Source organism: Pipra filicauda, unplaced genomic scaffold (genome assembly GCF_003945595.2).
Source record: "Pipra filicauda isolate LSUMZ 115617 unplaced genomic scaffold, ASM394559v2 scaffold8_size5757611_pilon, whole genome shotgun sequence".
NCBI classification, from domain to species: domain Eukaryota; kingdom Metazoa; phylum Chordata; class Aves; order Passeriformes; family Pipridae; genus Pipra; species Pipra filicauda.
The window spans coordinates 3259717-3283585 of record NW_024105087.1 but is presented as its reverse complement, the minus strand read 5'-3'; the positions used below and the strand labels follow the sequence as shown (position 1 = coordinate 3283585).

Below are 23869 nucleotides of genomic sequence, written 5' to 3'. Positions count from 1 at the left end.
TTGCAAGAATCTAAACATAGAAGTTAAATGTAAGATCCTAATGATTGAAATATAAGATCCTACTGCACAATGTACTATGCTGGACCAAATTGTATATTTTAAGGTGACCCCTAAAAACCATAGGAAGACTTAAATGAAATTAAAAAATAGCCTGAGGAAATGTAGCCTAAAAAAATAAAAAAAATAAAATCAAGCAGTTGTAAATATGATGACATGCATTGTTGCATGCTCATAATGATGTGTATATATATATATATATTTTGTAGGTATAACTGAAGATCAGAGTTCAAAATGCCCTGAAAAATCTAAACATCTGGGTGCAAACCCTCTGTATCTCTTATTCAAATGGGAAAAAAAAAAACCCTCTGAAAAAACCCACTTATTGTCACTTCAATACAAACCAAAAATGGATTCATTGCTGACTTCACCCATTTGCCAGTTGTTGACAGCTGTCAATATAGGGATTTGATTTCTTTATCCAGGCATCACAATCACTACATTCGTATCTTCAGAGAAAGATCTTGACTGTGAGCTGCAGTTTCACTGCCCCAACTCAATTACTGCATTCTTGAACTGCAATGTATTCATTTGTGGGCAGTGGGGCAGCCAGTGGGAGGGTATTGATTGGAGTATAATGTCATGTGTAGCAGCGAGAGTAAGATGAAAAGTGTTTTCTGCTTAATGGGTTGGTATTAAGTAGGTGGGAATGGCTTCTAATTAGCCAACAATTGCTGTGTTTCTCAGTTTCCCTCCCTTCCCTCCTCCTGTCGGTCACCAGCTGCCAATCTCTCTCTCCTTTTCCTTTTTTGTGTGGAGTTCATTGCTCACTGCAGTGAAAGCCTTTGTTTAAAAAAGAGGGCTCCCAGGGTCTCATCTGCCAGGGTACCGCTTGCTGCCTGCGATGAGTAGCAACTGTCAGTTTATTTTATCTCAACCTTTTCATCATTCTGCTGAAACTGGCCGAGTGAAACCACCTGAGAGACCTGAGGATTCAGTACCTACAAGTCATTAGCCAGGGCTGCTCAGTCTCTCCCCACACAGCAAGTCAACTGAACGCTGCTTAAAATATAGTCCACTTTAACCCCGTATTTTCCTATGGATGGATTAGGACTCCTCCTGCACCTTCCACATTTTAGTTGTATGATCGTTCCTTAAATATACTACAAATAAGAATAGTGAGTAGCAGCACACATGCTCAAACACTACTTTTTAGAAACATAAAATATAATACACTAAAATCCAGTAATTAGAATACCCTCACTTGGAACCTCCCTCTTATCTAGGTTATGTTCTCCAGCATGAATATCATACCTAGCAATTCCCCCCGTTATCTGAACCTCTGCTTGCCTTCAAATTTTTGATAAAGCAGCTCAGAGGGACGAATTCTGCTTTCTTGTGCCACCCCCTCAAATCAATAAGATTTTTTTGGCATAACAAAAAGCAGTATTTGGCCCACAATTTATAACATATATACAACACTCTTTGCCATGCAGTTTCTCCCTTTAGGTACATGTATATATATATGTACATGTACTCCACATGCACACCCACCTTCCAAATGGCTAATGTAATTGCCATGAAAACTTATCAAAGTATGTGAAAGAAATATTTTATTTTGAACTACAACAAAATTAGATTTATCTAAATCAAATTCCATGTCATTAGCCTGAGCTATCTTTTTTCTTGTAATCACAGCTAACTTGTTGCAGTCATTACTAACAGTTTTAATACAGCAACTGAAGTATTGCTTTCCCCTGTATGAACAGGGAGCCTTTTCAAGATCTGTAAGAGAAGACAAGAACAGAAATCCAGTTATCCTTCAATATATCAATTGATTTCTTAATGCTTGAAATCACCAATGTTTTATCTCAATTCTCTTCTTACTGCAGCATAAATGTGCATACTTGTATGAATATCAACAAAATAAAATATAATTTGTTTTAATATTATTCTCAGAACTGAGCTAAAGGTACCAGTGAGGACAAGCTCACTCTCAGGGAATTGCATATTTCAAGATACTGTTTGGCAGATTGAAAGACTCTGGAGTCAAAGACTGGGCTCCATAGCACCCTGAAGTGACATTTTCCACCAGGAGATTGAAGTGTCAGATAAACAGAGGGCTGCAAGTGCTGCACCCAAGATAAGAAGTCAGTAAATACTGTGCAGCACACATGCCTCTCCTCTCCTGGTTCCTACCAACGAGAACATTCTGTTTTTCCTTGACACTGGCTACTCAGGTGGGGTCTGAAGTCCTTATTCCTCAAATTCCTTGGGTGCACAACATGAGCTGAGCAAGACTGCCATATAGCATACTCATCTTCCATTTTACAGCTTCAATTTTAAATCAGCAATTAGTTAAATGCACAGCACTAACAGATGCCCAGTTGAGATGTGCAGACATGACCAGACAGCTTGATGTCTGTGTTCATGTGATCTACAAATACCAGATAGCACAAAACACACCTTCATAGAAACGACACAGGCTGAGTATTGGCTTTCACAGACACTGTCATTAGCATATGAACAAACATAAGGTTTACTTATGAGGTGCTGGGCACTTGCAGTTCCCATTGCAAAAACTGCTGCAGAAGATTAATTCCCCACAGGAGCTGATAGCAGCTACCTTGTGTTTGACTGCTATCTGTAGCAGCTACATCTCAAAAATTAAAAAAATATGCCAGAATTTTAAGGAAAAGTAATCACAGTAAACCACTGTACCAAATATGGAAATATAAGAAAAAAACCTTTGATTAAGAACAATTTCTCCATATCAATTACTCTGTTTGATATTTACTAATGTCAGTATTGTAGGATAGTAGCTACATGTTCAAAATGATGTACTTGTATGACACACTATGGAAAATACTGTGGCAAGACTTGTATGAGCCCTTAAATGGGAATATTCTGTATTACAGATAATATTGAATGCTTAACTGAGTGAGTAGAAACAAGTGAATGAGCCTAGAGGCATGGTCATCTACTTAAGCATGCATTTGGATCTTCAAGCTAATTAATCACCCAGTCGTATACTTAAACGTAGTCAATCCATTCACACAGGTGATTAAGATCTATTTAAAGGACATTTTGATACTTCACCATTTCCTATTACCCAACTTATCAAGATACTCAATAAGAAGTGTGATTCTTTCCACTGCATGCTCTGATCACGACACAATAAAAACACAGAGCTTGACGAACAGTATGAAAACAGTAAGAAAAAACTGAAAAAACTCTCAAAAAACTCCTCTTGATTTTACTACATGCACAAAGATATACCTAAGAGGGTATAAGTTGAGATGTTAGCTACTGGGTACAGAGCTAACTGACTTATACCCCCTAAACATCAGCACAAACATGTATAAAATTGGGATTTGGAATGAAGGTGTGGGGCCAAAGAAGGATAGAGAATAATTTGCAATTTAAAAGCAAAGAATAGATGAGAAAACAAGAGAACAGACAGGGAATGAAGAGAAACAAAAAGATAATAAATGTTTCAGAAACAGTTCAAAAAATCACAAAATATCTCTGATGATTATACAAAAGAATAAAAAGAGAGGTGGATTTTTGGGCAAAAGAAATAGTGTTTCATAAATACATGAAATTGTGGGTGTATGACACTTCACTTTTTTATACAGATTGGCTCATTCCAAATGTAAATTATGTAAATCTCAACTGTCTTCAGATCACAGAGTCTTAATAAAAACAGGAATTTGTTACTTAAACATAAGAGGAACATAAAAGGATATAGCTAGGCGAGGGGAAACATTTCAGAAAAAAACCTTCTCAATGATGCAGAAAAGAAAACTGGCTTAGAAGACCAAGGAGAGGGAAGGTGTTTGATACACTGACTGCGACTCCTGAGAAGACCTGAGGGTTCTGTTACAGAAAATATGCACTGAGTACAGTTTCTTTGTATTGGCTTTGATTTTCTGTCTCCCAAGGTTGTTGGGAAGCTTTGGGTAAAGAAGAGTTTGCAGCAGAGAACTGTTTTCATGGTGGCCTGAGGTCTGCATTGGTTGGCATGTTTGGAGACAACACCAAAAAGGTTCTTTACAAATTCTAAGTGACAACAACCATCTCAATATTAAACAAAAGCACAGAAGCCTGACCCTTGGTGTATTATGAGGATCCATTTTCCTTTTTGAGCATAAAACCACTAGACACACCTCTGCTCACATATGCAGCAAAGGAAAGGGGGCCTGTGGTGGGCACATGTGGAGAGGCACTAGAGCCACTTCAAAAGTTTGCCAACTGGCTATTCCTACTTTGGCTCTACAAACATCAGGGGACTGCCAGAGAACAGCTCCTGCTTTACGATTCTTCTCTTTGTCAACGCTTTCATTGGCAGTGCAACTTAAAACTTGAGGTGCCTCAATTCAAGGATTTCTCCAGAAGTGACCTAATGTGGTTGGGCAAGAGCTTTAATTTCTTTTGAACCATTCAAGAGTCCAATAAAATCAGAGCAGGACTGAGACCCTGCCCTGAGAATTTTCACTTTTTAACTGGTAAGGAACTCCACTTATGTAGAAGTACCAACAGTGCAGTGCACAAGACTACACTAGTTCAGTGCATAAAGCTACACTAAAGGGTCTGACAATATACTGCAGTTTGAACATCACTTCCAACTTTTTTTTCCACAAGAAAGAACAATTCACCTTATTTAGGGAACCATTTTCCACTGATCTAGAAAGCTTGTCTGAGAAAACACAGCTGGATGCCAACAATGTTTAGCACAGGATGTGTCTAAAGGAAATGCATGGCAAGATTTAGATGTTTCCATAGAAAGTATCAGATGGGAAAAAAACTAGATGAGATCCAAATTCTCCTCTGGTTAAGATGTTTTTATGTAACTACAGATGACAAGAACATTCACAATCACACAGTCAGGATGATAGCGATTTTTTTGAACCTTTACCACCACTTAGACATAAAAGAACTGCCAACTCTTGCAAAGACTACGAAAATACTTCTAACACATTATTCCATGGTTAAACATGAAAATGTTCTGTGAACCCTCCTCCCAAGTATGGTACCGTCAATCCACACACCTGATCCAACTATTTAAGTTGGTATTTAAAAAGAAATCCCAGCAAAAACCCCTGGACATTGAATTTGTACAAAGCACAAGAACACTGTACAGAGCACTCCCTTTTCATGTTTTTTCAGACAACTTTCAGCCATCAAAAGTAAATAAAACAATCTACTGAACTCATGGAAAAATTGACACAGATGTTTATACTGTGTTCTCGGACTCTTCAATGAGAATCTGGTGCATCCGGTCACTGATCACAATGTGCTGAAAAACTTCCTTGTCACCTTCAGTCCTTTCCTGCACACTTAATTCTTTCTGCAGTCCAAGCAATAATCACTCTCACTTTCTAACAATATCAGCGTGTAACACTAAGCAGACTTAATCACATACTTAAAAAACCGAATCCCAGTTAATAATCAATAACAAAAGATATATGAACTACATAAGCTGATTTTGCAGAAACACACCTGTTCCATGCCATGAACATCTATACATAAGCATGCTCTATTTCAACACTTAGTTAAGATATCTGGCATTCCTATCAAAGGTACAGCAGTACAAAAAATGACTGATATTTTTGAAAGCTAAAGGTGAGACAAGATAAAATTTAGCAAGTGATGAGTGCTAGGTGATATGAATAAGAAGAGCAAGCACAAGTTTAGAAAATTTTAAGGAAACAAATAACAGAATCACCTCTTAACTTTTTTTTTTCCTATTAGATTTCCTAAATGTATATATTTCAGCATTTTTAACCACTGTATTTTTCCAGAAGTGATCAAATAATTCTATTTGATAAACCCCACAAAAATGTGCAGAAGCCATCCTGAGAATTTCTGCAGGGGACATGGAAACCTTTGAACTACTTTCAAAACGCTTATTAAGAAGTGAGCCTTTGTGCCTCTGGCACAGGAACAGCCTTGCAGTCTGTACTTGGTCACACACCTACTTTACATAATTTAAAGTCATAGTTCTTATTTACCAGTGTGAACAAGTGGATAATTTCCTTACCTCATGTTCAGTTGCATTTTCTGAGAAAACACCTTTCAATTTCTCATTGTTTTTGTCATATTAACAATACATTCTGAAAACTTAAATAAACTCTCAGCTTTTATAGCTCACTATTGACATAATCCATAACCATACAGAGCTTGAAGCAGAGTCCATTGCAGATCCTATCTCCAGACTCTTGCACAGTGAACAGACCTCTGAGAGGGAAGGGGTGCCCAGAAGATCGTTTGGAGGTATGGGCATCCTGGCTGCCTTCCAAATCAAGGGTCTGAATCATTCCCATCTTCTTTACAGCAGTGATTGGGAAGAACAATCACAGTTTGGCCTCAGTTCAAACTCAGCCTAGCTACTTTGTCACTGATAGCATATACATTTAATGATCTTTACTTGACAAATTAGTTACAAAACCCTTTAATATACTATCAAGAAGAAACATGCCAAAAGAAAACATTAAGGCTGTGAGCTAATTTCAGTCACCACACAAGCCTAGATATTTGCCTTCTGTGTTTGCTAACTGCAGAATAGAACTTACTAACAAATGATCCAAACAATATAACAGACACAAACCAGTGGCTTTGAGGGAGTGCACACACATGCACAATACTTGCAGTCTCACATCAGTATCGTGATATCCCAAAATCTCTGACAGAGCTTTAGATTTGAAACATGCAGTGAAAGGAACATGCTAACACAAGCCTCTACCTTTCCACTGACATCATATAAGAACTATGTAATGGATGTATATCTTTATAAGGTACAAAGGCTTGCTATTTTCTAGTTCTGATCAGTGAACCATACATTTTCTTAATCTTAAATTTTCTGAGATCAAAAAATCTGCAAGCACCAATGAGCAGGTACTGGGCAAATACAAAGTGCACATGAAGATAGGGTTGGATTTGCAGTCAAGCATTTTGGGTAGAGTGTCATGGCAGTTTTATTTAGTAGGCATTTGAGGTAACCAACAAAATTTATTAGAGGAGGAAAGACAAGATTTGCAATGTTAGAAGTTTTCCTGGCAGTGTACTTCAGAAAGAAGAGAGAGTTAAAAAAAAAGCAGTTTATCACATTTTGAAGCAGACTGTTCTGCTGTTGGACACTATTACCGAAATGGCCCATAAATTACACAGCTGTGGTAAGTTACAGTAGAGAAATGTTAACTGAATTTGTGTAACATAATCTTTGATCTCATATCTCACTTCTGACCTTCCCATTCTTGAAGGATAATCCTTTTATTAACGAATGACAAAGTTACATACAAACTCAATCAAAAATGCACCTGGTAAGATTGCTATATTTAAACAAATTAGCAATTTTCTGCTAGCCAAAAATGTTTCACAGAGAAATGACTACGAACCATCTTGAAGCACTTTGAAAAATGTGAATCAGTAGGATGAAAACTTAACTTTTTACACAACAAAAAGGACACAATCACACTAGGGAATGTACCATTCCTTGCATCTATGAGAGGAAGCTAGAGAAAGAATATTGAGGGACTACATATTTGGGAGTAAGAACAAAAGCTCATTAGATTGTATTTTCCAAAGCTATATAGGTTTAGCTGGTTCATGCATTTTAAATCACATTGAAGGCTGCTCAAGTGTGGAATGCTAGAAATAGTCCTAATCATGCTGAAGTTGATGATGCAAGATAATTCCATTGACCATAAGACTTCACAATTCATGACATGGATAAGGACAATCATTTATGCAGCATTTGAAACCATCATAAAGAAAACCCCAACAAAACAAACACAGAAAACCTATGGTAAAATGTGTCAATTTTGCCAAGTTCTCCGAAGTCAAAGAATGTAAATCTAAACTATGGTCAAAAGCACATACTATTTCTCAAGAAAACAATTGAAGACTTTGTAGTATGAGGAAAACAATATATTTTAAGTCTACTCTCAAAAGTGTTTAAATGGTTTCCAGCATCCAAGGGCTCTTGCTGAGGCACAGCCCTGCCAGATGCAATGATCTGGACTAAGAGTTGCCAGACTCACAGAAAACAATTTCTGGTCAGCATTTCATGTAATCAATATGCTAAACCAGATTCAAAATTTTCCTGCCTTCAGCACCTTTAATTATTCTTCTCTCCTCTAGAAGGCAGCAAGTCAAGAGATTATTTATTGAAAGACCAGTGAAATGTTTTCTCATCTGACAATGTTAGTCAAGCTGTGGGTTCCTTTTTAGGCTTTAATGTGGAGTCACAAGCCTTTTTGCCAACTGATTCTGCTTATAATGTTTTTTATACATTTGACTAAACATAAAAAGAACAATAAAAACATATTTGTTGTTGCAGTGGCATCTCACAATGGCACAGATAACCCTCCTGTAAGTGACGTCAGGTAAATGAGTCAAAGGCAATAGATATAAATGCATCCTCCTTTGCATTTATATAAACACTGTTTTCTGACAATCCCATCCCTTTTGTCCATGACAACTCTGGTCAAAACATCTATTTTATTAATAAATGTTGAGGTAAATTGAGTAATTAATGGTTCTTTCTGCCTGGTTATTGAAATGATTGATTTAGAAAATAAGTCTTGGTTGAAAGACATAAGGTGTATGGCAGCACTTGAATTTAAATGTAATTGTTCCTCCACTAGCTTAAGTATTTCTTTTGCCTAAGAATACAGAAACTGCTCTTATTTTTTTGTCACAGGAGAAATGTTCAGTCAGAACAGTTAGAAATAAAAACTTATTACCTTTCTTCTCCTTTTCATTAAATTCCCCTGTGGATTAAGAACTACCATTGTATTCTTGTCTTTATCTGTTTTATCCTGAAAAAGACTGAGAAAAATCTAGTAGATTATCGACATTGAGCTGTTTGAAAGAGCTAGAAATACTGCTCTATTATCACAGCAGGAATTTCCTAAGTGATGAGTTCATCATAGGATGCACAGACAGTCTCCTGGAAGGTAGAATAAAGGCTGTACCTGAAACTCAAAGGCAGTGAATCCTAATCTTGAATTGGTGCCAGGTCATGTTTTGCCAGACAAAGATATTAAAAATGTAATGCCAGTACTAACGAGAGATTTGGCACACAAAACATGAAGAATGTTACAGATTGTGCTGACAGTGTGACACTATGTTTTCCTGGATGTAATCTGGGTATCATGAGAGTAAGCTTGGAGCACTAATGAGAAGAATGATATTGAACTGGAAGAGCTGCTAAATATGCAGTAGCCACAGGGTTCCTGGAGCGAACTGGAACTGAAATGAAAACTGCAATACCGAAAGTAACAGAGGGCAAACTAGGCACAAATACAGAAGGAAGAGAATCTCAGCAGGCAAAACTTGTTTCTGGTACCACGCTTGCCAGGACATAAAGGGCTTTTCTAACCATACTCTGTTTATCCCTGAAGTACTGTTAAAGAGGAGCATGAATCTCGAGCTTAAAGAGGCACATATTTCAGGATATAAATGAGTTTCACAACTGACTGGAGAAAGAAATGTATAGAAGTTGAACAGACAACCTCGTTAGGTGTAAGAACTAAAATACATATTGGAGATAACAAAGATCATCCTCTCTCTTCAAGGTTCCTGTTTTTTTTGCTGTTTCCATTGTTGATTTTTGCTTGCCTCCTATTTGTGTCAGCTACAGTTAGTGAGCCTCATATGAAACGAGTATAAAATTGGATTCTTCTTTGGTCATCTCTGTTGGAAATCTTGGCATCTGCACTACAGGTCTACACAGGAGACATGCACCCAAATAACTCTGACAGTCAACAAAATCTGTGAGTGTGCTAGGTATTCACTTATTGAGATAAAAATCACAAATATATATATATAGCCATTGTAAAAGTGTTACCATCACTAGAACTTAAAACACTGTTATCTAACTCATCTCTTCAGCATGCCAATGAATGTCCTTGTTCAACAATTCTCAGTAGCTTCTCGTGTTGCCTCTGGTATCCTGGCCCCTGTTAAACTGCTAACATCTTTAATTACCACTTATTTTATATATAAAATTTACAACTAAAGTTATACTTAATTTTCCAATTCTCTGAAAGGGGGAGATACAGAAGAAAGCATCAGACAAGCAGGTTTTTGTCTTTACAAGTATGATACCTGAGGGAATAACACCATAACCCTGAAGCTCCATATTATAACTTTGGCCCAGATGCCATTTATTTCCACAGTACTGCAGATTCATGCTGTTCACATGAATGCAGAGAAGAAAGTTTCAAGGTGGAGTACATTTATCCCTTTTCCTTCCCCAGTACGATACAGTTTAATACTATCAATACTTGGAGATAATGCATAATTCAGTTTTTCTTGTATTAATATATAGTACAAGGGAAAAAGAGCAAAGAAAATTTAACCCATGAAGACAAAGGTCTACTCCACACAAAGTAGAGACCTACTCCACCTGAGCCAAGGAAATACACTAAAAAAAACAGAGTTGTTTTTATTTTTTCCCTTCCTCTCCATTGTCAAGTATAGAGATACAAAAAATAGTCCAGCACATTCTTCTGGATTCAGAACTACGTCGAGCAGAAATTACTTCTAATTTTTAGCAACAGGGAACTTGTTTTTGGATGCACCTGAAAAATGTACTGCAAATGAAGATTATTATTATTTTCTGTAAAGATTAAAATAATGATATTTGACTAAAGTAATACATCACTGTTTGCAAACAGCACCAAAAAAAGTAAGTCACAATCCAGAGCAACTCCTACTATCTGTTTCTCCCTGCTATCCTGTATTTTAACTTATTTAATTCAGCCTTTACAATAAGCACACAAAGGAGTAAATCTAACCTCCATTCAGCACAAGGATTAAGCCCAGGAAATAATTTCATAAAGCTCTACAAGAAAAATGACTTAACTGTTGAGGACAATACGGCTCTAATGTGTTTCATAACCAATGCCTTACCGACTGTAAGAGGGTCAGCGCACATGTCACTTCTGTTTTCCTTCCATGCCAGCAGGTACTTGAGGCTGACGGGATCTTCTGCTGCTACATGGCTGTTAAATGCCACCATCAGCTGATGAGCCTTTGCAATGCCACAGTAAGCCTTTGTTTCATCCACTAAGGGCACACTGTTTAAAGTTTTGGCTGCCTCAGAAGCTTGACTGAAATATTCAAAAGCTTCAATATAGTTCCCCTAGTAAAGAAGAGGAAAAAAAAAGAAAAGAATTTTAAAAACTACTTGTAGTCACCTGTATTTTATCTTGACATTAGAGCCTACTCCTCTGGCACCTGAGAGATGTTGCAGTGGAGAGCTCAGCCCATAGAATGACTCATGGCAGGGCATTAAGCAAATCACTCTCCCTTGCTGTTCCTTGACCCCTAAAATCCAGATGAGCATTGCTCATATCTTTCTCAGGAACTGAATTGTTTCTTGGTTATCTGTGCAGTATTTTGAACACACAAATACAAGTATATCAGTGCTTAAGTATTAATTCTGATTCCAGTCAGGCCATTTAGAAATTATCACTATTGTTTCATTACATTCAACATATCTGCGGGAGGAAAGGTCCTAATTTATGGTGGTACTAAATTTTAGAAAATAAATCCTAAAAATGGAAAGAAAGAGAACAATTAAGTGATAGACCTATAGCACTGAAAAGAACAGAAATTAAAACCTACACATTTTTGGGTGAAGAAAAGGGCATACCAAACCCCAGGGATTACTCCTAATCACAAAAAAGAGAAATAGTAGGAGAAATGTATGTCAACTGTTGCTAAATAAAAAACCCAAATAATTTCTCTCTTTATCCTACAGAATACAAAAATCCAACATTTATGAATCCAGTAAAAAGGAGTATAAACTACAGCAGATAATACATTAAGAAGAACTAAAAAATAAAACAAGAACTATTTTTTATGTGAAATATAGGAGAAAAACCCTTCTCAAATTCTTGATCAAAGGGAAATAAAAAGAAAACTAGGGAAAATCATAGTAGGATGAAAAGCTAAAATAGTTATTGGCATATTTATTCATCTCTTGCATATTTTTTCTTTTCCATGAATCTACTTTGAGTAAGCATCAGAGATGGAGTGAAAAGAAGAGCTGGAAGAGCGAGCTTCTAATTTAAAATGTAACATACCACCTGACCAAAACAAAGCTTGAAGAAATCTAAAGATGAAGAGGTTAAATTGCTGGGAAATAAGTAACATCTCTCACTAAAACTAGGTAGTATAATCTAGCCTTGAAAAGTAGTACATTTTACATTGGTATTACACAATGGTATGACAGTGGATAGTAGCTTCATGTTCTAGTGTTGGTTTTGTCTAATGTTTAATTATTATAGAAAAAATCAGATGACAAGTTTTTCAAGTTTGTCAAAAAAGGTAAGAAAGGAGGGTTTTTCAAGGCTTTGAGGAATTTCAAAGGGACCTAATAATACTATCTGAGTGGTTATGTGATAGCAAATGACATGAATTCTTTAGAAAATGAGAGGTATTTCATACTGCCTGAACTATTTAAAACTTTTAGTGGGTTCTAGTTTACTAAGGCTCAGGAAAGTCACCTTGAAATAACATGCCCAGTTCTGCAGTGGCTTCTCCTAAATTCAAAACTGCTCTAATATCTGGTAAGGTCAAACAAAATATTAGCATGCATCAAGAATGCAGGGGAGAAAGATGGAAGTTCTCTGTAAGAGGAATCTGGAAAAAAAAAAAGCATTTGGGGGTAGTATAAGTCAAAAGGGGTAAGTAGTCTGTTCAGTATATTACACATAGAAATTATGACCAAAATATAGACAACAGAGGTTAGAAAGGGCGATTTTGAAAGGGTATTTCTATTTTTATTTTATTCAAAGTGAAAGTGTTTCCTAATTTCCACATTGTCCAGTCTGCAGAACAAATTCTTGTTACTTACCATATTTAAATAATTTTGTGCAGCATTTCAGCTCTAAAATAGGTGTTAAAGGGCTCAGCATGAATCTTTCACTTCTGCAGTAATGTTTTAACCCTTGTGATTTCAAAACCCAAGGGCTACTGCAGTGCAAGCACTGCATCCCTAGACACGGTAAGGAATACAGTAAGCATGGAAAATGCTACCCAGACAGGCAGCCAACAGAACTGTTCTGAGACTGGCACATGGGTCTGAAAGAAGCACTTCAAAAAAGAATTTAGACACTATGAAAAAGGGAGTGTCTTAGTTACCTCCAGCTTAATATTTTCCATCCCTGCCTACCTATTGATTCAAACGGGCCAAATCAAAGATGCATGGAGGTATACAGAAGAGAAAGGTCTTCCACTACTAGCACAGACCTTTGACAAAGTCTTTGCTGCTAGTACCCATTTCATAAATTTGGCTGAGAGAATGTAGACAAGAAATCAAGCTAAGATTAAAAATGGCTTATTAGTATGCAATGCAGCATACATTAATGTATATTGCAATAAAATTTCATTTGCACTAACTGATGACTCTTTATGGGCACGTATAGCCTCAATGGTAATTTGGATACAGATTTTTCACAACACTGGAGGTTTATCACAATCTGAATTTGGAGGTTTTATTCATCTATTCTAAAAACAATACCCTAAGTGTTAAATATGGTGTGAAATTCCCACCTTTTCCAAAAAAATTAAGGCATATTTTATTTAGTCAAACAGTGCCTTCTCATCTGGTAACTCTTGTAAAGCAGTACCTTGATCAAATCCTCCTGGGTCATCTGACAAGCAAAATCAGTTTTTTACCATGAAGTAAACCAAATTGCTTGAGATCATTATGCAACGAGTACTTACTCTTTCATTGTGAACTTTCCCAAGTAATACATTTGCATCCAGCACGCTTTGGCTTAGGTGAGCATTCTCAGCATCCTTTATAAACTTTCCCAAGTACTTCAAAGTTTCAGCTGACTTCCCCTGACTGAAGAAAAGGACAGGGACAAAATTAAATATTTACTCAGATGGCTTCTCCAAATGCTGAAGACCTGTCCCTTTGTTCTGAGGTAACTTGACTTTGTGATGACTCATCCATGACTTAATTTTATTTCCAAATGGCCTCTAGCACTACCTGTGCTGAGCCCAATGAGATTAGTCCACACAGAACGTCTGAGGGCAGAACTGAATCCTTTCAACAAAATATAACAACATTTTTCTTCAGAATATTGGGCCATATTTTAAATCCAAGAATGAAAGCGCAGGTGATGATTTAACAGGGATTTTGAACTTTTCATTATTTTAATTTTTTTTCTACTGAGAAGATGATAACGTTTTCAACACAGGTGGACCTCACATCCTGACAAAACAAGGGAAGGAGGTAAGAAGGCTGTTTTTTCAGTAAGACTTTTTGTGCTGCTGTCATTTAGAGCTGCCATTTCATGCTCTAGAACCCTGGTGGCGCAGCAGCAGCTCCATAACAGCGCTGTCTCTCAGTTCTGGGGGTGACAGCCTTTCCCTGAGTGTAATACTGCACTTTGGCTGGGTGCATCAAAGGTTGCCAGGGTCACACAGGCAAACCTATAAAGTATGGATTGCAGGTGCCACCCCCAAATCCCAGTGAGATTAGAGCAACCTGAGGTCACAGCTGAATCTAAGCTGAAAATTGGCTAATGTACTTTGACAATAACACTTGCAGATTTCCCTTTTTTTAATAAAGCCACTCATATTAACAATATAAGACCTCGGCAGTGTGATTGCAAGATGTAAGATGGACATCTGTGGTTGCTTGTGAGTAAGGCACTGTGCTCTTTTCCCTTTAAGGCTGAAGTGTTACTCCAGCTGACCTCAATATTAGCCATGAACTTGAGTCACTAATGTAGGAGCGTAGCATGCTAAATGTCAAGGCACCAAGCAAGACAGAAAATCCAGTCTTAATTAAGAAATACACAGAAACAGAAGTTTCTGTAAATGATAAAGAGTTGTGATTTATTTTCTCACCATTTTAAACCACTTTCAAGTTATATTTCTGCAGCAAATGACTGCCTGGCATTTACTTACATTACAGTTTTTATTATAAACTATATTAGGAAGATGTGCTTTCAAAGTCTGGTAGAAGTCTGCAATTCCCTGTTTTATGCTGTCAGAGTAATTATAAAGGGTAGAGCCTGCCCTGAAACAGGAAATACAGCAAAGCTTAGCTGCAAATTTACAATATTGCAGTGACTATCTGTATGTGACTGAGATGGGTGAGACTGCTACAAAAGGATGCTAAAACATTGCAAAGTAACATTCTTGAAATGTTCAAGTAAATGAGTAAATGCTATTGTAAAGCCTAGTTGTCAATAAGCAGACTTGGATTTATTAAATTTCCCTAATTTAAGTATTTTAATACCATGAGAATACAAAAAAACCCCGGACTGTAAACATTTGCCAAATGTCAAAAGGCTTCTAAATTTTAGAATTAGAAACACATATTTTTTAATCTTTTTTTTTCCTAAGAAGAGAAAATCAAATGTTTCCCTGCAGAAATACAGAATATGATTTATATAAGTTAAAGGACAAGGTTAAAGTGTTAGACAAATATTAATTCCAGTTTTTCTAGTTTTCTATATGCAGTGCACAGGTGCAACTTGAAGAGCATATTATATGGTATAATCATTAAATCCATTCAACCAGACCTTTGAGAGTTAAAAACATATATTCTGAGGAAAAGGACTCCTTGGTCCAAGGAATGAGAATGAAACAGTGCAGAATATTTGTGTATCAAGGTGATTCCAGTTTCCAATTGGGAAAACAGGACTGTTAACACCCACATCCCCTGACAACTGTCCAATTATGTATATCACACTTGGCCTACTGTTTGCAGTAGAAGTAATCAATAAAGGATGTGGTTGAGTGAACATAGATTTTGGTTGAACCAATGCATGAAAACTTAATCATTTACTCAGAGTGGAGAAATCAAATAGAGCAGAGATGAAACAGCCACTAAGGGGTTTGTTGATTGTGCCACCAAGTTTGTGGGCTAGAGGCTGAAAGTAATAAAGCAAATGGAATCAGTGACAGGAGAAAATGTAAAAAGGTTTTCTTAATTTCATGAATTAATAGAAATGTTTTGATGTATTTTTGGCCATTTTTTATATTTCACATAAAAACCTATGCTCCACATATAGAAAATATGAAAATTGCTAGGGCATATAACCTCTTTCAGGAAAACAGAAACCAATTTGATACATATCAGAAAGGTATTTCTCACTCTTAGAACTCCACTTATGCCAGCCAGCAATTGGTTGGTACAGTTTGACAATTTTTTAAAGGAAGTACTTCCAAGAGCACTGCAGCTTGAGATATTTATAGTATGCTAGAAGGATTACTGATACACTTTATCCTGCACAGGATATGATAACATGATAAACAGGTCTTTCCTACTCAAAGGGCTAATACTTTATAGTTCCTTCGAAAATCTACATGTTATTTTATACAGCCATATACTTTCTATCTCCTTAGACATCACCTTCCTAAATGCATAAAATGTAATTTCCTAAAGATATAGTCATTCATGATCCCACAGAACAGTTATGATGACTTCAGCAGAAGAGATTACACATCTACAGCAACTCATTTTCCAGTTTCATGCTAAAATGCCCTATGAGATTTTTACCCCTATTAGACTTTTATGAAAATATGCACCTTTTATAGGATTGCTCATGTGATGGAATTGGATGTATAAATCATATGTCCACTAGAAGTCATTACCATGGTGGACACTGGTAGAATAAGTCAAGAACATGATGCTATTATGTCAGATTTTTTTCCCTGGAAAATGACATGCCTAAATGCACATGATAGAGATTTTCAGTTTCCTGTGGTCTCTGGAAACATCTGTAGCAAAGATTTCACAAAATATTCCAAAGCCACAGACAGATTCTGAGCTATTCAGGAGGGCTCAGTCACTTTCTCCAACCTGTCACAAGGAAATCAGTGCAAATTCTCATAGACGTTATGGCTATAACACATTATTTTTGTGAAACGGCCATCTTTTCTTTGTAAAGACATTATCCATAAAATTTAAAATTAGTTGCACAGGTCTAATCTAGATCAGGTACAAACACAAGTAAAGAAAAAGTGAACAAGCTGAATATGGAGATTCAGTCAACCGCAGCGACAGAATAAATCAATGCATTTATCCAATATGTACTATGTCCAGCTCTGGAGTTCTCAGCACGGGACAGATATGGACCTGTTGGGTGCAGAGGAAGCCACAAAGATGATCAGAGGACTGGAGCACCTCTCCTGTGAGGACAGGATGAGAGGGTTGGGGTTGTTCAGTCTGGAGAAGTCTCTGTGGAGACCTTACGGTATCTAAAGTGAGCTTATAATAACGACAGGGGCAAATTGTTTAGCAGGGCCTCTTGCAATAGGACAAGGGGTAATGGTTTGAAGGAGGTTTGATTTATATTAGATATAAGGGAGAAATATTTTACAATGAGAGTGGTAAAACATGGCAACAGGTTGCCCAGAGAGGAGGTAGGTGCCCCGTTCCTGGGAACATTCAAGGCCAGGCAGGATGGGGCTTTGAGCAACCTGTTCTAGTTGAAGATGTCCCTACTTATTGCAGGGGGGCTGGACTAGATGACCTTCGAAGATTCCTTCCAACCCAAACTATTTTATGACCCTATCTTTCTATCATTCTATGATTCAAAGCTGCCCAGACTCTTCCACATACAAGTTTCTCAAATAACTGAAAGTTGCTGAGAATCATCATGGCATTTTACAGGGTTGAGCAGTTAATGCCTATCATATACCTAAAGCTCTTCAAAGCCAGTACATATGTAAGGTGTTTGATTTGGTAAATGTTCTCATGGCACAACTACCAGATGTGTTTTTTAAAAATATGACTGCCATTTTTCAGAGAAAGGGTTTATGTTTGGGTCTTCACCTGTGCAATAGATTAGCAGTTAAATCCCTGATCCTATACATGAAATTGAGTTCCTCCTTCACTTGAATCAATCAGAACATTCCTCTTCTAGGAGAATGCCTTAAATACTAAACTGGAGAGTCTTACTGCTCCTAGTACTCCCTCTTATGGCTCCTTACCTACTGTTTTCCCTCTTTTTCAAATTACAAACTGGAAAGCAGTGAGACTGTCCATTCCTGGGTAGCTAAAGAATGTTGCCAGAAAGTGTGGAGTACAGATTTGATGCAGCAGAAAAATCACTAGTCATTCCTTTTTAAGATAAGAATTTGGATTGGTATGGTCTATTGGATGAAGGATTTAGCAAACTGACTTCAAAAGGATCACCAAATCTGTAAGTTCTGAGTAAATAAATGTATATGCCCTCATTACAGAATGCCTAAATCACACAGGGAGGAAATTAATATACATGGTTTACTAGGAGTGTTCTCTTGACTATCTCAACCCACCCTCTACCCAGACTGATGCTTTCCCTGAATACAAGGAGCCCATGAATGCTTCTGAGAGCTCAGACAATGCTGTACTCATTGCAAAGCCACTCTTTGTAACAGATGGTTTTCTAGCAACCAAATCTTTCTTGGTTAGGCTTAAGATGGTGTTGAAAACTAGTTTTGACCTCGTATTCTTAGTCTGTTCTGTGTCTCTTTTAGTATCTTATCCCATATCCTTATTTAGGATGCTCAGAATACGGGTAGCCACGAATTATGTATCAGAGAGCTGAAAACAACTGTGGCTGTGGCTGGCTCCTTTATGCTCTGAAAGGCCAAGAGACAAGGGGTCCAACTCAAAGAGGAGAATTTGCTTTGCACACTGAAATACACCTGGTGACAAGTCCTTCTCCATAATTTGCCAACCTCTATCATGCATCATATGCACTGAAGTCCCCAAACACAGGATGAATCAAGAAAGAGCTGAAACCTTCATTTTAGTCTCTTTCTACTCCGACTTCATAGGATAATGGCATTAGACTACTTCATGTCGAAATCATTTGTTTCAGAAGTTGAAATAGTTTCAAACTATTTCACCTGGAAAAAGATTTTAATGCCAGATGCTGAAACAAAAATACTGAACACAAGCATCGTATTTGCAACAAATGTAGTTAACACATGCACAAACAAGAAATGTCTTCATAGAAGAAACTTACAGTTCAGAACATATTACACTGATACACCTACTGAAGCTGGATACATTCTTCAACTCTTCCTGTCTTTTTAAACCTGGAAAATAGGCTTGCATTTCTATTTTCAGTAAAATCTCTCCTAAACTTGTGGGGGGAAAAAAAACCCCAATAACTTAAAAAGCCCCCAAAATGTGGAATAAAAAGGACATGTTATAGTTTACAGGTAAAGAAAAGCTAGGACCACACACTTAAAAAAATGTGTACCAGTTTAAAATAACTTTCGATGAAATGGTCACTTACTGCAAGAAGGGCACTGCTTAAAATTTAAGCAGTCAGTAATGGGAAGCGACAGACCTCTAACAATTTAAGTCTTTCACAGTTGAATGAATCTGCACTGACAGTCAGACAAGGATGTGCTAACCTACCTTGCCAGGATCTTGGCTGCAGCTGCATATGCTCTGCCCAGGCCAGCAGAATCACGAAGTGCTGTGAATATTGCTAAAGAGGTGTTCAAAATCTGTGAAACAAGAAAATAAGACCCAGTAAATACCATGATAAGAATTTCCACTTTTTTTCTTCCCCCCCCCCCCAATCTCTCTGTCCATATGGAACACAAAATTAAAGCTTTTCCCCTTCTACAACTGTTCTCTAAATAGCCATAACGGGACTAGGGTTTTGAGCATTACTTATAGTTGTTTGAAACCACTCAATAATTACAAATCAGAAAAATGCAACTTGCATTCCATTTAAATCTCCGTATTTTGGCAATTTGCAAAAATCAAAGAGGTACTACCTGTTTTGCAATATAAATTTCACTATCCATAATTTAAACTAATTTAAGAGCCTGTGCTTTTATGAGTTTCTGATAATATTTTAGGAATGGTATCCTTTGCATTCACAGTGTTTTAGAACGATATGCTGAAATACAACTTAGTATTTTCTTTCTTTAATCTGCCACAAATTATTTTAGTACAATTCAGATGCCCAAAAACGGACTTAGAGTTTATACATTTAATCTATGTTGCCCTAAAGTACTGTAGATAACACTGTTATTTTTCTGAGTAATTATTCACACACAAGCAGTTGGCTAACATTAATTTGGAATGTACTCTATTATTATGAACCTTCCCATAACTGAAGGCTTACAGCTGCTGCACAAAAACATATGATCTTAATTCAATTTAGCACTGACATCACCTGTATTGCAGAATTTCTTTTCTCATCCATTTTTTTTTTCAATGGTGATGACGGGAGAGTGCATATAAAATTAAATCTTATTCTTTCCCCCCTCCTCTTTGTTGCTTGACCCAATCTATTACACACATGAGAAAACAGGAAATCTCCAAAGACTCTCTATGGAAATCCTTTTTGCACATTTCCAAGAAAGGAGTAGTGAATGTCATTTACCAACTCTGAAGGGGGATGGGAGATGCTCAGGGAGATATGACAGTATCCTGCATGCCCCAAGATGCCTATTTATACTGAGGTAAAAGATAGGGCATTTTCTATTAAGATTGCATCCCTTGTCATTGGCAAAGTGCATGGTTCAAAAGAAGACAACCTGTGTGTGCTAATGCTAGAGATGTCACTATTTCCATCATTATTTCCCACTGCTCAGATTTTCTAGTTCTTGAAAGAGTTTTACTACGTGCAGGAGTATCCCTGGACGTGGCTCTTATTTTTTAGCTATATAAGCCCCATGTGGACAAAAAGTAGCACTTATTAATGTGCACTGTCCTATTTATCATCCTTCAAGTACTTTCTTATCAGTCGTGTTCTCATGTACATCAGCATTGCATCCTATACTTGAAGGTCATTGCCAATTGAGTTATCAATGCATCAGACATGACAAAAAGAGTGCAAAAGGCACCTCAGTTAGGAAGTTGTCACATCAGCTCAGAACTCACCCTAAACTGAATGCACACTTAACATTGTCAGGGCCCACAGTGCATCCTTCTAATAACCCAGGATGGTAACAAAAATGGACACAAGTGTCCAAAAAATCAGTTCTTAGTATTGCATTTGACTCAGGGGACCTACAACATTTGTTGTAATAATTGTGCTCATATTAGAAAACCTGCCATAAGAGTGTCAGGAGGTCTCAAAAATGCTATGTACTGGACTGAAATCATAACTAGTTTTAACTGGCCTCTACAATATTAACTAGGACACAGGTCCTCTAGTCATTGCTATCTAGCACAGAAAGGTTACTCAGGCACCTAAGGCTTCAGCTACTGTACATTTTGCTTCTATCAAAGATATCACAAAGCCTAAAAAGTACAGATAAAACCAAGGAAAAACCATACACAGAGTAGCTGAAGTAAAAAGTTGGTTCACTGCATCTCTGCAACAGCTGCAAGAAAGAAGTAAATAAATAAAACCTCTCATTCATATTGATGAGAAGTGCTCATTTTGGTCCCAGGTTACTGCTACTGTACACAAATCAGATATTTCATTCTAAACAATGATGAAATAATAATACGTAAAACATTTACATAAAAGGGAGGAAAACTTGATAAATTACACTAGAAAGTGTACTCTTTGTGTCTGTATTTCAAATGACTCCTCCAGCTTCAGAAAATATGCAGGGACACAGAAAGGGACACATGCTTGATGGAAAGGAGCTGTGTAGTGCCCCTGTATGCTACAACTGCCCAGTATCCATTTATGTGTAGGAAGTAAAGAGGGATTCCTCACCTATGGTGCATACCTGACCTTCAATATTCAGGATACAAAGAAAAAAGAAAAAGAGAGAGAGCAGGATAAAATGCTGAGTTAACACATAAGCATTAGAGGATTTCACCCAAAGTCTCTTGCAATTAGAGCACACTTTTCATTTTCATTTAAAATGAAAAACTATAAAGCTTGCATTCTGGCAAATCAAGTAGAATTGAGAGAGAAGCTGCCAGAATCTGTAAACTGCCTGAAAACAACAAATGGACAAGAAAATTTCCCTGTTTATTTTTATGGGACCCAAACAACCAGTCCATCTAACACAGTTGATATAATTTGGATCTAATGGAATTTATAGTTTCCCAATGAAAGTTTTCCTACCTTTAGATAGAAGCATAGCTAGAAAAGGGTATTTTATATATATATTTTTTGGCCAATCTATACAGAGGATGGTGACATCCAAGAAAGAGGTGGAACATGTTAATACATAAGAATCTATACCTGTAATGTACACTAAAAACAGTGAGCTTGGGAATTGCACAAATTTAGCTGTATTTCCTTCTCAAAAGTTAGACAAAGTTTTCAGAGATTTAGAGTAACTGAAGAGTCATAAGGTCTTTCTTTTCTTTATATTTTGTTATGGTTTGTTGGGTTTTTTTAGAATTAACTATGTACAAAGAGTTCTGAGGAAGGAAGCTATTGCAATATATTTATCCTGATCATACACATAACATTATTATAAAATTTCTGTTTCAAAGAGAGTTTGAAACAGAACTCTAGCAACTAGTGGGAAAAAACTATTGTATAGGAAGTTGAAAAGGTTAGAATAATGTACAGTTCTTTCTACCCCTATATAAAAACTGCACTGATTGTGGTCACGAATTAGTTTTTGGCTCTGTGTGACCAATCACACTGATTATCTCAAACTTTTGACTTCTGAGGGTCTGCAGTGGAAATACTAGTTTACAAAAACCAAATAACATGAAAACCAAAGTCTAATACAAAAATGAGTTTCCGATCACTTTTTCTCATCCATGCAGGAGGTGGGAAGGTGGCAGGGTGAAGGCTTCAGCTTTGTCTTCTGTGTAATAGTCAACTGTCTCCCACATGCCATCCACTGTTACTTTGGTGTATGTAGGGAAAAAAAAAAAGAAAAAATAAAAAAAGGAAAAAGTTGCCTTTATGGTTCAAAAATAGAAATTTAAAAAAAAAAATTAGAATGTATTGTACAATTTCCCTGGTTTTCTTGCTTAGCACTAAAAGGTGGAGGCATGTGCACCTGGGAGGAGGAGAGCTACTGTGGGAGCATCCATTCATAAAATCAACTCTCTTCCTGGGTTTTTGTAAGACTCTTGTGTCTACAATTAGTTACAGTGTAAAAATAAAATAATGAGCTCTGCTTAAACCCTCAAACTAGAGCCTATTTATGGTATAGCTCTTGCACTAATTCTCTAGCTAGTGGTGAATTTCATATTTACCTCCTCTGCCAAGAAAAATATTAGTCAGATCTCAGGTCCAGATTTACTTCTCAGTCATCTCAGCATTATGCCATGTGACTCTCCTGGGGTTATTCCATTAATGTAAAACAGACACATCAGGTCCTCCCCCAAGGCCCCCCCAACCCCAAAATCCCACCCTTTATTTTTTATTGTTGTCACACCTGCACTTCTTTTATATGTACATAAAAACATATGCACGCACCTCATTAATACACACTGAGGACTCAGATAAAAGGACAGAGGTTGTGCTAAACATTCATACATCTGGGGATAATGGACAAAACACTAAAATCGAAAGTATGAATTTATGTTGAATACAGAATGTCTATCCAACTCAAGATTAATGCTGCTACTACTGTTCTGGAAAAATATATTACTCTGCCAAAAGCACAATGAGATAATATCAATTTATAATACTGTAACCTTAAAAAACACAAACCCATAGATTTGCTCTCAGCTTTCCACTTGATATTGTTGTCAAACTTTATTGGAAATACCTTTATTTTGATTTCTGAAAATCTAGCTGTGTTGAGCCATTTCACAGCTGGTGAGCAGTAAAGATGCTTCTGCCTCATTTACAGATCTTGAACATGAATCAGACAATCAGCAGGAACATTAGTCAAAGAGATCACCAGCTAATGATTTCTGACAGGCACTGCAGACTCAGGCCAAGGCCCAGCCTGGCTCGCAGCATCTGACAGTATTTTTCTGAAGCCAACAATAGGT

At 37.0% G+C, this 23869-nt stretch overlaps 1 protein-coding gene across 4 annotated transcripts in view; it reads right to left on the bottom strand.

Moving 5' to 3' along the window:
• TTC29 (tetratricopeptide repeat domain 29) overlaps nucleotides 1-23869 on the bottom strand; it is a 125700-nt gene that overhangs the window by 37124 nt on the left and 64707 nt on the right. For all 4 annotated transcript variants that reach the window (XM_039391076.1, XM_039391075.1, XM_039391077.1 and 1 more), the window contains exons 8-10: nucleotides 19397-19488; nucleotides 13741-13864; nucleotides 10918-11149 (exon numbers count right to left, since the gene is read on the bottom strand). In XM_039391076.1, coding sequence (XP_039247010.1) covers nucleotides 10918-11149; nucleotides 13741-13864; nucleotides 19397-19488 — 448 coding nt within the window. The remainder of the gene's footprint in view (nucleotides 1-10917; nucleotides 11150-13740; nucleotides 13865-19396; nucleotides 19489-23869) is intronic.